Raw genomic sequence first — 15,275 nt, 5'->3', positions numbered from 1 at the left:
CACTGAATATGACTGAATCCAAAACTATACTATATTATGCCACGCCTTGTTAAACAGCAAAATATTGATTATAACTTGGAGTTAATTAGGGATGGACTTACTGTGCCAAGCATCTGTTGTTTTGGTTCTCTGTAAGGAAATTTCATAAATTACTTCTTTTAATGTTTTTTTTTTACCCCAAAATGAAAAATCTGTCTTCATTCACTCACCCTCATGTTGGTCCGACTCTGTTATTGAGAAATCTTTCATAAAAGATGAAATTGGATGAAAGACTGTCCAAGTGGATGCTGAGAGTTAATGATGACAAACTTTTTCGTTTTTGGGGAAACTTTCCTTTACTATCAGTGTAAACTACCATTTTTCTTGTGTAAAAGATCATATTCGGTAACACATTATTTTAAAGTGTCCTTGCTACATATGTTACATGCACTTACATATGTTAATTCATATCACTCACAACTTAAATGTATAATTACACTAACCGCATTTCCATTACAGATTTGCGCAAAACTTTTGCGTTTTTTTCTAAATGTCGACAAAAAACTACTGCGATATGACGGCGTTTCCATTAACCGATTTTATGCGGTTAATGGAATAAGTTGTTTCCTCTCGCGATAAGTCATTCAAAAAATCACGGTGACGGATTTTTGTAGGTTTGCGTATATCCCAGTACGCGTTATCCAAGCATCAATGGTAAGAACAGACCCTTATACTTGGAGCGGCTGATGTTTTTGGGAGTTTCTCCCTCATATCTGCTTCAAGGTCTTGATTGTGGCATTTCTTTGAGGTTTAAAATTCCAGTATTCCTGTAAATCTTTTGTCTTTTTTTAATTTAATAAAGAACTCAGTCTCGTATTTTGTCCAAATGCACCACGTCATCTACATCATGGGACCTGTAAATGCGCAAAAACTGTTTCCATTGCAGTTTTGCAAAATATTTATTTTTCGAATTGCCTGAAAAACCACCTCATGCAAGCGTAAAAACGTTTTTGCGATAAATGGGAATTTTTGCGAAATTGACGTGTTTCCATTGGGCAAATTTTCAATTCACAATTTCAATTTGCGCAATTTTAGGGGTAATGGAAATGCGGCAACTGTAACAATGACACCTTAAAATAAAGTAACCAAATTTCCAATGTGAAACATATTGGGTGGCATTATGGAGCCACATCAAACCTAGGTTTTAGGGCTGGGAGAAAAAATTGTTTCAGCTAGCTATTGCATTTTTTTTTTTTTGTACGATTCTAAAATCAATTTTTTTTATTAACTATAATTCAATTGCTTTATTGTAGTCCTTGCTTGTAGATGAGGTTGACAGAAGTTAGCCACTTTCATTTCAACAGAGGATGAAATGTGTCGTTATCTATGAGTGTTGATTGACGTAATATCCCAAGTGGACGCGTGGAAGAGACGTGAGACAAAAAGCCCTCACGCTACACATATGCTGAGAGAGAGATAAGACAATAGAGCTGCACGATTTATCTTTAAAAGACTGATCTCGATTCAAACACCCACACGATCTTTCAATTCGTCTGTCTATTAAACTTTGACAAAATCATATGGCAACATTCAAAGAATGTTCACGTCATGAAACAGCTTCACAGTCTTTTCAACCTCATAGTATCATTATTTCTGGGATGCAATAGTTCAAATTATCAAAGAAGTACTTGGATAAAAATTTAAAGTTCAAATATGAATACTGATGTCTACGATAGCGATCAAAATCAGCTTTTGATAGAAAGTTGGTGCTTAAAATAACGCATTTATCGATTACATTGTTTCCCCACTAAGTGGTGACAAGTAAGTAACTCTTAAAAAATGTATTTGTCATTGAATCATTTATTCAAGAGAATGTAGTATTGTATGATGCTTTTGAAATAAAAGTCAGAAAGATGTGATGATTTGTTTTTGTAAATATGACTCTTATACATCATCTTATACATCATGTACAGTCTATATAAGTGTATGATTTAACTTTTCCCGATGGTCTAGTGTTAAAAAATAAAATGCAATATATTGCAATATTGAAACGCAATACTTGTAGAATCGTAATTCTTAAAAAAATCGCAATCCATATCGTATTGGCACCCAAGTATCGTGATAGTATCGAATTGGGAGGTGTATCGTCCCAGGCCTACTAAGTTTGCTGAAAATATGAATAAATAGCTAATTGAATATCGGTTAACATTATCAAGGGAAGTAATTACTTTGCGACTGCTAAAAATTATATTATATTTATTATAAATATGTGTAGCATGAATGAATTTCAGACATTCGCCATGTTGTCATTATCATGTGACTGAACGACAACAGTAGCGTAGCTTCACCGTCATTCATAAATCCTCTCCCGTGGGATCATGGGATAGTAAAGTGTCCATCGTATGCGCCAGATGAAGTAGGTCATCTGGGTACTTTTTGCCTTCTCTTTTATGAGTACTGTGTATTCGGAAATACTTATTTTGTCAAGCACTGTTTTTTGCCTACTATATAGTATGCAATTTGGGATGCAGCCAAACACTTTCTCTTGAAATGTCATGTACTGATAAATATTTTGCAATTAGACCAGCAACATGCATTAGTAAAGTAAACGTATATTTTAATTCCATGTTGACTTGCACTTGATGCTGTACTCATAATTAAATGTCTTTTGAGATGTTCCTTTTCTTGTGGTATCATGCAACAATATGAAATATTAAAATTGCTTTTTCATCTCATCTTTTCACAGGAGATTCAACATGGCCGCTGCGGTCATCGTACAAGTTTTTTGCATCCTGGCTTGAACGCGTCTGCGTTCTTCCTCGAGTGCCCCTGAGTGCATGATGTAAATGCATATCAACTGCCTTTCGAAGATGAGCGACTGAAATATGAACCTCATTCAAGCTTTCTGGACCTCCGGTCCGACGTCTGATTAAATCAAGCCCCTCAAACGACCATCAGAGAGGGGGAATAAGGAGTAGAGGTGGCTGCTGGTTGGTGGTGGTGGAGGACGAGGAGGTGGAGGAGGAGGGGGGTTTGGAAATCATCTATACCCTTTGGAATATACCATTTGTGGAATATCACTGTGTATTTGGAATATTATAGAACTTTGGGAGTTTCGCTGTAGTTTTTGGAATCATTTCGGAATATTAGGAATTTCGCTCCTGTTCGCAGTCATGAAGGTGAACCCGAGCTCTTGTTTGTGTCCTGTACTTTTGTGCCTGTGTTTTCTGGAGAGAGGTTATGAGGCGAGCCATTTCACCCCGGCCAAAGTCGTTTCCAGGAGCCACAATGCAACTCGCAACCACAACCTGACTAAGGACGGGGAAACAGAGGTCCACCATCGGCCCAAGCGGGGATGGATATGGAACCAATTCTTTGTCTTAGAGGAACACATTGGTCCAGATGCACAATATGTGGGAAAGGTAAGCATATTTCCTCTGGAATTTTTTCAATGCGCTTATTTTCTGATTGTTACAACCCACATAACTTTATACATTCACCATGTAACACAGCATGTGACACAAAAGTGTTTGATTCCTACCATCCCTGCTGGGTATATATACTTGGTCTTATCTAGTATAAGTTCATCTACTTTATTTATTTATTTTGTTTTTATTTGAATGGAATTAATCAGAGAGAAGATAATTTGTGCATTTATCTTCCTGTGTTGTTTTTATAGTCTAATAGTCTTTAGGTTACATCACAGCCATGAATAATGATTTGCTGCTTGCTTTTGCACCAAAAATTAGAGTGCAAGATGAAATAAAAACAGTTAACACAAGCCTAAGCTGTTTTAGCAGACAAGTTTTAGAAGGGTTTTGGCCACTTCTTCAGATAGTCAGGTTGGTAGACCAGCTAAACACCAGCTTGGCCAGGTTCAGAGACCAACTTAAACCAGTTAAGACCAGCTGGACCACTTTTTCTTTTTCTTCAGCTGAGTCTTTGATTTGTCCTCCTGGAAGGGAAGGACTCTAATGAGTATACCTGCTAAAAGTTCTTTTGGTTAACTTTAGGAGTTCACTAGCATATACTGTAGATGACCTCAAATCTATCAACACCAGTCTAAGATAATGTTGAAACATTTTAGACCATCATGAACAGCATAAATTTGGAAATCAAGCAGGTCAAGTGACCTTTTGCTCTTTTTCTGACCTTATTCCATCACTTGCCTGTACCCCCGGGCCTTGATCGATAACATCTTTGCATGGAGTTAGCTTAGTACAGCAAAACAGCAGCTCAGAACTGCAGCTTGACTTATTGGTTTGTGTTTGAGATTTGACAGCCTTCATCATTTTAGCTAGAAGTCATGCCAGTTCTCCTGTGTTTGCCTCATGGGCTTGTCGATCTTGTGAAACATGAATTTTATGCCTGTGCCAAATAGCAAATAGGGCCATGAATCTATTAGCATTAGCAAGTCAGTCTTGTATGAGCATGGAAACTTTTGCAGTGACCACATTTGGGTGTATTTTACTAGATGGCTATATAGGGTCCTTTATGTAATTATTTACATAAATAATACATTTCATACTTTGAGATCTGTATGTGGATAATGGGGATAAGGATACATTCCTCTTCAAATGACAAAATGTAATTTTCAAATACAGTGTTTGTTTTCATAGTAAGTTAAACTAATCCAGACCAATGCTTTTTTATGTGCCCTTTTACTAACATTAGTTGTTTTTTTTCTAACAATTTAAAATAAAATTAGGAAAATTGTCCTGCAGTAAATATCATTTTTATTTATTAGGACTTTCTCCCATCTAGCGGTGAAATTTTATTTTGCATTCAAACGAATAGTGCTCTCTAGCGCCTCCCTTTTTAAAATGCGTTTTTCAAAAGAGGTAATTTTACACCAATGAGGACATATTTATGAATAAAGACATTGATTTTAGCTAATAAAATACTTTAAAAAACGACACCGTGTACCTTTAAGAATCACAATTATTTATTTATTTAATTTTGTTTACCACAATTCTCCCACGATTCTGAACAGACAACTTATCATGTAATTTACTTGAGGCTCTGACAAAATGTTAATTGCTGCAGTCTATTTAAAAATATATAAAATATCTGACTGAAAAAAAAAACTTGTGGAATGAATGATTCAATGATTCATTTATAAACACATCACTTGTTTCATTACTAGATGAATCAGCATTTTTGAATGAATCTCTTGAATGAATGATTCACTGAGGGACATTTTTGACAGTAATTTGTCACCACCTACTGGTGTAATGATGTAATAAATACAATCGTTATTTGAAGTGCCATGTTACTTTCAAAAGGTGATTTACTCTATTTTGATCTCTAATGTAAACATCAGTGTTTATATCTGAACTATAACCTTATTTTCTAGTACTTCAGTGATAATATGTATATTTGTAACAGAAATAACGATACTGTGTGTTTCATACATATACATGACAACTGCTCTCTCTGGCTCAGCGGCAGCACCAATGCATATCTGAATGTTCACTGTGATCGTACTTGTTAAAGGTTTAATATACAAAGCGAAATCATTGTCATTTAGGAATGAGATCACATGGATGTTTGAATCGAGATCACAATCTTTTAACAAATAATCGTGCAGCTCTACAACATATACACCTTCCCTTATACAAATACAGTATATACATTTTATTTTGGAATCTATTTGTCAGCTATGAACAGATATTCAGTATCGCCAGAACCTATTCACATAACAGTAGAAGCTCAATAAAAGACACAGCCACTGTCCTTGAGCTCCCCAGTACTCAAAAAGTGCATTACTCATCGTAAATTGATTCAATAAACGTTGTTTAATGGGTACTGTGAGACTGTTAGCAGGGGGCAAAACTCCATCCCAGTGTCCTCCTTTTTTTCTCTTTGTGTATCTTCTCTCTTTCTCTTTCTGAAGCGGAGATTGATTCAGCAGGTCATGTCCATGTGCTTTACGTCTCTCTACTGAAGCGTTGTACAATGAGGCCGTAGGAAGCTGGTTAGGTTGTCTGTGTAGCGTTTGGTTTCTCTTATCTTCAGAAATATGCAAATGTGTGGCGGTTGATCTGCATTCAGGGTACTCAAGCATAGGGAAATGCAGGGAAAAGAGAGACAGACGTGCAGACAGAGGAAGATAGAAAAAGAGACAGACATTATTACTTGCTGCCTTCAAATCATGTTGGAATGATTGTATTTATGAGTGGTCAGGAAAGACACCAATACATTAGAAATGAGCTTGTTTATCATACCTGGAGAAAGATATCCGTTAGCATTCACATGCTCGCAGTTGCCCGGCTATCACAGGAAGTATGCGATTTGAAAAATATTAGAACATTTTTATTTTTCTAAGCTTTTAGTTATGTACCTTAATTTTGAAATAACTGTCAAACAGCTTTCTTACTGGTTGTAACTGCTAAAACATACTGTAATATAATTGAATTTTTGCAATTAATGTGTTGCTTAAAAAAAAACATTACTTTGTGAATTGTCATTTACATTTAAAAATTGAATTTACATTGAATTATTAAATCAAGTTGTTTTTGATTGTAAGTTGTAATTGTGATGGTTGGCTATATTTACTTTACTTTGTACACGGTTTTTAATGTACCCGTTGCTGGTGAAGAATAGTGATAAAGTGGCATAAAATACTTCTCATTTAACTGGTTTATGAGGTGACACTAACTGCCGTCATTTTCTATGAATAATTTATATAAAGCATAAATTAGTCCCAAAACCATCCAAGCAAAATTAGAATGCAAATCTCAGCATTATTTCTGACTTCTGAGCTCATAAGTACAAACTTCCCAGGAGGACTTGAAGGCAGCAATGGAAAATTGCCTCTGTGAGAGAAAATCTAGAGGTACAAAAATGAGGAAAAAACGGTTTATATATTTACATCTTTATGTTTTAACTTTAAGCATGACCGGGAACTTGAATGCATAAGATAGTGATTTGCGCATTTCTGAGCTTTTATATTGAGTAAAACTATATTTTGTCTGTTCAGACTGATAAAATGGCAATATTAGTGAGGTGTTAAAATGCTTGAGTGAACTTTAAAGAGGCTATGCCCTTTTTCAAAGTCTTGATATTTGCGGTCTTCTAGAATAGGTTTTCTTGAATGGTCAAAAACACATTATTTTTCACATATTTTACATAGTTGCAGCACCTCTCTTGCCAGTCTCTATGAAGCCACTCCTTCCAAAAAGCGTAATGTGCTCTGATTGGTCGGCTGGACCAGTGTGTTGTGATTGGTCAACCGCTTTGTGCGTATTTTGGTAATGCCACGACCCTTACAATGACTGTGATTTTCAACTAGGGCTGCACAATTAATCTCAATGAAACTGCACACGATTTGACAAAGGCTGCGATTATTTCATGCGCAGTTTGTCTGTGCAGCACAGCTGATCGGTAGTAAACGATGCTCCATCTAGAGGGCGCTCTCATGCAGACAAGACTACGATGGAAGCATTTCAGGGAATTCCGATACAGTGACACTGTTAAAGAGAATTACTCATTTTGGATTGAATTTGTTCTTTGTACCTTATTGTAAATGTTGAAAAGTATAATAGTTCCTCTTTAAAGCCACATACACGACTAGACTTTATTTTAGCGTGCCCTGGCATTGTAACTGGAGTGCTATATGGCTATTAAGCAGATAGTATTAATTTAAAATTGCATTAGTTCAAAATAGGGCTTTATCAGGTTGCTAATTGCAGGAAATAATAATTACTTTTTGTCTTCCTTTATTAGCATATCCGCACGGCTGCTTCTGAAGAGCTCTGATTGGTTAGTTCACTATGGCAGGTTGGATTAAGAGACCCCCAAGCCCTCTGGCCACCGCTGTGCTTCGTGCTCAAACAGTTTACAAAAATTGAACAAGGTTTACAGCGTCAACAGAATATGCTAATCCGCAACGATAAAATGCCATTAAGAGCAAGCTGTTATGAGGGATTTAATTTGACATGCGCATGCAAAAGGCAAGGTCCCAAGATCGTTAGTGCAGCTAACTCCCTCATATTTAATTACCGCCTGTATCACAGGGGCTGGTAAAATATGGCCATGATGCGAAATGACCCTTAATTAGATCGGCAAAGACTCTTGACAATTAATCCTTCAGCCCCTCCGTTTGTGTGTGTGTGTGTGTGTGTGTGTGTGTGTGTGTGTGTGTGTGTGTGTGTGTGTGTGTGTGTGTGTGTGTGTGTGTGTGTGTGTGTGTGTGAGTGAGTGCATGTGTTTATTTTGAGTCTTTGCTTAATTAAAACTTGCAGACGCTTGCAATAGAACAGGAAAAGTTCCCGTGAGGGATGACAAACTTATATGATAGACCCTGCCTTCCTACTGCTCTTTATTTTCTTGCATTCATGTGGTTGAGTGCCTCACTGGTTGCATCTTTAACCTCAAAGATGGATAAAAGGGACTGGAAAAGCTGTTTCGCCAAAAGACTCACGCAGTCTTTAGGGGTCAAAGTACCATTTGATTAGAGTAATCACCTCATCAGCGTTCCATGATGCAATTCTGTAATGAATGTCAGACCCGTCGCCAGACCTCAGTCTTAAGGGGGGCATGTGAAATGCATGGGGGGGCACAATTATTATTAGCCTACAGCCTACGTATATTTATAATAATCAACTCTAGTCGCGCAGCACGTAATCATCACTTTTAAACATATAACCAACCGCAATATGACCAGGTCGCCTATAGGCTAGCCTACACCACATTACATAGAAGCAATGTTATGAATATCCATAAAACACTTGACTATACTACATATTAGATGTAACACCAGAAGCATCTCTCAAACATTGCATTTTAAAGCAGTCAACAGAGAGATATGCATTGCCATGAGACATACACACGCACGCACATACACTCGCACAGAGACTTTGAATCTACCGGTACTTTGAGTGGAGGCAGCGCTGTCCTCTCTCCAGTCCCTCCTGTCAGTACAGCGGGAGGCGGCGTTTCTCCGAGCAGAACCTCCTCATCGAAGTATTCTTCCACTCGGAAGGAACTGAAGCGAGTATGCCAGGGAAACCTCGTTTTGAAACAGCTTTCAAAAATGCGCGGTAACTGTTGAGCGGCTTAGTTGTACGTCACGTACGTAGCCTAACGTTATTTTTAGTAAGGCCGTGATAGGCTGTTGCAGTGTAGATTCCCATCAATCAAATAAAATCACACCATTGTTTCTTTATATTTTTAACGTTTTAATGATAAAGAATGCAACACAAAATTAGCAACTATGATAATATTAAAATTAAATTATCTGTGCCTCAAGTGGGGGGGCACAAGCATTTTTTACAGTTGAATTACCAGAATTTCTGTAGTTGATGCCATTACCAGTGCATTTTCATAATTTTCAACACCATTTTTCGATAGTAAAGTGAAATCAAATAAGAATTTAAGCCCATATCTTATTTCATATCTCACTATTTCTCATAACATGGACTTTATACTGTATCTCACATTGAGACTGTCGCTGCATCCGAAATCACATAGACTCTTGTATAGCTACTTACTTTGAAGAAGTTATTACTTTGCAAACGCTAAAAAGTACATTCTATATATGAATGTTTGTAGTATGACTTTAATCTGGACGTAGGCTACTTCTGTAGGCTTATTTTGTAAATGTAAGCAGTTACTTTAGACAAGTGCAAACTGGGTGCTTAATGCAAATGTGTTCCTATTCACAAAATGAGATGCTTTTATGGTCGCCCTTCAATGCAAATGTCTCTATGAGTATAGAAGGATCATAAACATGCTGGTACAGACGTACCAGTTCGGACAAAGTCGCCTCGAAGTCGTTCATCTTCGGATGCGACGCCGCGTGCGATGTTACAAAAAGTGCCGTGCACACCGCCAGGCGAAATGGGGTCAACACGCGCGAACGCCCACACCGTAATGACGTCATTTTTGCCGAGCGCACCTTCGTGCTCGTGCGGACACGTCGAGTATAAACAAGGCTTGATGCGTCTGCTCTAGTGAGCTTGCGCTGCGCTGCCATCTGGACTTTGAGCCGAGTGGATAAATGGTCCGTGTGGCATGCAGTTCAAATGAGTTTTGTTCCGCTTTTGGCGCATAAACATTATCGAACATTTATCAAACTCTTGATATCCTTTTATCGAGAAAAAAAATATCGCGATAATTAACGTTACCGTTTTATCGCCCAGCCCTAATTTCCAAACAATCCTGTTGTCATTAATTGTAATAATCCAGTGAGATTGTTGAATGCACAAGGAGTCTGACAACAGCCACGGATGACAAATCAGTGTTTTGCGTTTACACTGGCACAAAAAATCCGATCTTTTACTCCCATCCGACACGGTGTTTGCTGCACACGTGTAAACACAAAAATCCACTCGAGATCCGATTTTTCCACATCTGATCTGAGCCACTTGTGTTGCCAAATGTGTTTTTAAATCAGATGCATATCCGATATCTGGACATCCGACCTAAACACGCACATATCGTTGTGTGAGGCGTGCCTGAATGCGCTCGCTCACAGCTTTATTGAGGTGGCACCTTGCAAACACAGAAACATTCAAGAGCTGGTTTTCAGCCTTTGCCCATGACTTATAAATAATACAGCTTCACTACTGAAAGATACAGTATATTTCTCAGCAATGAGGAGATAACTGTGATTAAACCAACAAGCTCCACTATTAGGTTAATGACTCTCTCTCTCTCTCTCTCTCTCTCTCTCTCTCTCTCTCTCTGTAAATTCATTTGAATTCCATAAAAATATATATATATTAGAGGGCTACTTTATTTTACTTCAGAATTCTAGATCTGAGCTGTAGATAAACAGAAATTATTTCCGGACTAGGCCTACTACATTCACCATGTTGTCATTGTCATGTGACCTACCGGCATCAGTTGAGTCGCTTCTCTGTCATTCACAAATCCACTCCCATTAGCTCATGGGACGTGCCCCCTCAGAGCCTATAACGACTCAAATGTATTCTTCTGGATGTGTAATAAATCGGTCAGCATCTGCCCGCCCCTTTTTCCTAATATGGTGTCTGTGTAACCTATATCAAATGTAGAGCGCTACGCGCGTAGCTCTCTAGAATATTTGCTGTGTATGTTCAAGCAACTCGCACTCACTCGTCTCGCACGTTGAGCTGGCAAAGTTTTACAGATGGTCTTGAAGTGGTAAGTGGGCAAAGCAACAAATCGGCATTGAATTACTTATCGGATGATATTAAAAAGTAGTGGGATTATTTGTGGTTGACCTGGAAATTTTTACTTGATCAAAAAGTTATGGATTTGATATTAGCTGCGAATTCAGAGCATTAACTTAAGTTGTGCCAGCGTAACGTTATCGATAGCTACCCTAGTCTAACCGTAAACTAGTTGGCTAACGTTACTGCCTGCCATACAAAGCCAATAAGCCATAGTAACGTTATCTGATCGGTTTTGAAACATCTGTTCTGTTTTGTCTTGTGTCAAAGTCTCCAGCTGGTTCAATTGTTTTCAGTTTCATAGAAACGAGCGTGTTCAATTTGTTGTAGGCTAACTGCAAAATCCAACCTAACGTTATCAAGGCATCGACTTGATGTTTCTCCTTACTAAAGTAATGTTACATATTACATTTGATTTGATAACTTTTTTTACATTTCTGTCAAATATTAACCATTTTCAAATAAACGGGGTAGTGTTAACCTTATTCAGCACTGAAATCTGTCAAACTTCTTTCAAAGTCCATCACATATTAATATTAAAATAACTTAATTTCAGAGCACCACAAAGTCAGACCTCAGCACCTTTATGTACCTTTAATGTAAGATCGTTCTTAGGTCACATAGCCTACCAATTTAAAATCATAACATAAAAACTGCAATGGTACTGTTTTTAAAATCATGTGTAGTAGGCCTGAGTGTACAGTAAGTGTGTGTGTAAACATGCTTTAATGAAGTAGACTTCAAAAGCTTTTGAATTTGAGCTTACAGTTCTTTCATCAACCTGTCTTTTACTTAAACTTACAAAATAGATACTTTAACTTAGTCCTCAGATAGAGGAGGGTTGCTGCTAGCTCCGTTAAGGTATTTCTGTCCCTCCCAAACTGCATTGAAATGGTATGTTTAGCAGCCAGAATTTAAAAAATGGCAGGGGGAGAATCCCCCTGACCCCTCTTAACATGATCCATATCACCCGTCAGAAAACAATTGCAACGTCTCAGATTGTGCCCCCCCTGAATTTTGGCTTGCATGACGCCCCTGGATTGGCCTGAGGTTTTCTGAGTGACTCACCATTGGTGGGGGTGGTGACTGAAGGCGGTGACTGAGTAGTTCTGACATCACAAATATACGGAAGTCACAACAGCTCGTGAAAAGGCACAGGTACTTTATCCAGGCTGTGTGCATTTGTCTGTGGAACAACTGTTTTGAAACTTATATGGTAGTTTCATAACCCCTAAACCTCTGTTATCATGAAAAAGCCAGAAAATTTCAGTTTTGACAATATGGGACCTTTAATATATTCATTCTGGATGCTTTATATTGATTAATATAATAGGAAAATATGAATGTGTATGCATATCAAAATATGATTATCAATGTTGACATTAAATATTAGTTAATATAAATTACTTAATTATTGAAATGAATGTATGTGAATTAAATACATTTATTATTGACTATATATCTCACAAAGTGAAATAAATTAATTTCTTAATTTGTACTATTTCAAATTTACCTTTATTTTTTACATCTGAGGCAGAAACAGGATTTCATCATAAATATATGCTACACGTAATATTAAAAATAACATTATATTTATGTAAATATATAAATTCATAATATAAACTAATATGAATATTAGCATGTATAAATAATAATACAAATATTCATATTGACATTAAATGTTAATTATTTATTATTTAAATAATTATGTAAATAAATGCTTACACAAATAAATTACATTTATTTAAAACAATTTTATTCATTTAAGGTGCTGCATCCAGGTACCACTTTTAGTCAGTTGTTTTTTCATTAGTTTTTTAGAAAATAAAATATATATTTTTTAACTTAAAGTATTAAATACAGGTACTTTTGATTCCATTAACTTAACCAATCATGAGTTAGAAAACACAGCATGTATCAACTAATAACACAAAGACTGTCTTACAAGGTCCTTGACTGAGGTAGTAACTCATCCCTGTGCGTTCATCCTCGACATTGGGAGACTGTTATTTCTCATGCTCTACATGAAGACACATGTGTAACATATGTGATATATAATGTTTGTGCAGGTGATGGAATATTTAAGGCGGTGCAGCTTTATATATCGTTAGACCTTGAAAGGGAAACGGTGCAGTTCTGGCTCCTGTCAGGCAGCCTCTCTTCTTACAAAAGGGTCCTTGGAAAAACTTCAAGCTTGGTCTATGTGACACTCATACATTACCCAAGAGGAAGAGGAGAGAGAGAGAGAGATTCTCTTTAGCCGTACAAACAAAAATCCCTCTCATAATCTTGCATTTTTAATCTTGTGATTCTTTAGTAGGCACCAAAATGTTAAACTGGATTAGTGTCTTGAGAGATCATCTAATTCTGGAGTGTCTGGAGTGAAGTTTAGAGTAAGTCAGGCATGCAGTAACTCAACTCAGAGCTCTACACACATATTCGTATAGTATGCAAATGTTTACATATTGTATGCAAATTTAGTTGGTTTATTGTGAAAAGACTGATATAGTTGTTGTTGTTTTTAATTATTTATTGATTTTCATATACTGGTACTTTTGACTTTAACTTGACCTATGTATATAGATATGCTGACCACATACTTTTTGAGTGACAACTGCATTTATTTTTCCATGATTGTAGGGGAAACTGGAGTTGCTCCTACGGCCACTACTTTAGAATGATTTTGCCGTCTGAGACATATTTCACATCCAAAAATATTTATTTTTTTGTAAGGACAAAATCTGCAGGCTTATCTATTTTATACGCAGCATTTTTAAGCTTTCCCTTACCAATGATCTTTTATCAAAATGAGTTCACTCTGAGGAATGAGTAGAAAACTCACTTATGTCTCTTCTCACTTATGTCCAGCCTCATCTGACTCCAGACTTTAGTCTTGCTGCGAAACATTTGCGTAAAGTTGTTTCTTTTTAGTTCTGGAGAGCCTCACACCAAATCTCGTACAATCTCCCATATTAACATTTAATATTACACTTACTCCTTATTAATAATACATTTATATCCAAAATTGGCTTACAAGAAAGCATATTGAAAAGTCCAGTGCAACTCAAGATTACTGACTTTTAGCCTCTGTAGGGTTTTTACTAGGTTTATATAAATGGTTTGAGTATATTTCAACATAATGTGTCCAAAAAAATCCTCCAGCCTCAAGTGTGTCTGTTCTGCTCTGTCAGCGTTACAGGTCTTGACACATTCTGATACAAAAGGTGTTTGAATGTTTTATTCATATGGTTATATATGGATGGTCCCTTGGCAGAATCAAGGAACCGTTTCCGCTATGAGTAGTGCAGGATGGGGAAGCTAAAGTGTTCAAGGCTAAACTTTAGCCTTCTCTTATGAAGTTTTGTCTAAAATGCAAATGCTTGCCACATAGGTAATGTTCATTACAGTTCGTTTGAGAGATAATTTCAAGTCAAATAACACACATGTCGTGCATTACCACCTCGGGTGTACATTTTTTTTTTCTAATAATTCAACCACCGGTCATCAATTATTCTGCTTATACCATACGGTTACCACACATCAAAACATTGTTCAGAATATGTATTTCAAGACATTTGTCAGGTCGTTGTTCTTAAAACGCTATTGTGTGTGGGACTATTTTCTTACGCATCTCATCCCAAGCCTCCATTGCTAATTCCAAACGTCATTTTAGAGCTAGTACCTGAGACATCAGCAACTGATAGCAGACTAATGCAGTTAATAATGCAGTTATTAGAGAGAGAGAGAGAGAGAGAGAGAGAGAGAGAGAGAGAGAGAGAGAGAGAGAGAGAGAGAGAGAGAGAGAGAGAGAGAGAGAGAGAGAGAGAGAGATTAAGTGTGTGTGAATAACCAAAACTCAACAGTGTTCGACACCACCATGTTCTAATAGTGAAACTATGTTTACCTGCACCTCGCTAGTAAGAAACGTCATGTAGCTTTTAAGTTGCTAAACTATTTTTTTTGTTTTTATCCTATTGTTCACTATATTTATTTGCCCGGTCAGTGTCGTTGTGGGTTTTGGTTCTTTTACTGTTGTAGACTGTAAAGACATTGGCGAATGTCATTCGGCGAAGTGAAGTGGCGAAGTTTGGCGAAGACTTGCCTGGAACTACTTTAGCCCTGCGTTTCCCTGAAAAT

General features: G+C 37.0%; 1 protein-coding gene across 1 annotated transcript in view; it reads left to right on the top strand.

Moving 5' to 3' along the window:
• LOC143745373 (cadherin-18-like) overlaps positions 1–15,275 on the top strand; it is a 58,052-nt gene that overhangs the window by 2,599 nt on the left and 40,178 nt on the right. Inside the window, exon 2 of the mRNA XM_077237759.1 lies at positions 2,726–3,401. Within this exon, the coding sequence (XP_077093874.1) occupies positions 3,153–3,401 (249 nt within the window). The 5' untranslated portion in view covers positions 2,726–3,152. The remainder of the gene's footprint in view (positions 1–2,725; positions 3,402–15,275) is intronic.

The sequence above is a fragment of the Siphateles boraxobius genome, unplaced genomic scaffold (assembly GCF_051911475.1).
Source record: "Siphateles boraxobius isolate OS27281-9 unplaced genomic scaffold, OSU_SipBor_1 1, whole genome shotgun sequence".
NCBI classification, from domain to species: domain Eukaryota; kingdom Metazoa; phylum Chordata; class Actinopteri; order Cypriniformes; family Leuciscidae; genus Siphateles; species Siphateles boraxobius.
This window is presented reverse-complemented; position numbering and strand designations above follow the sequence as displayed.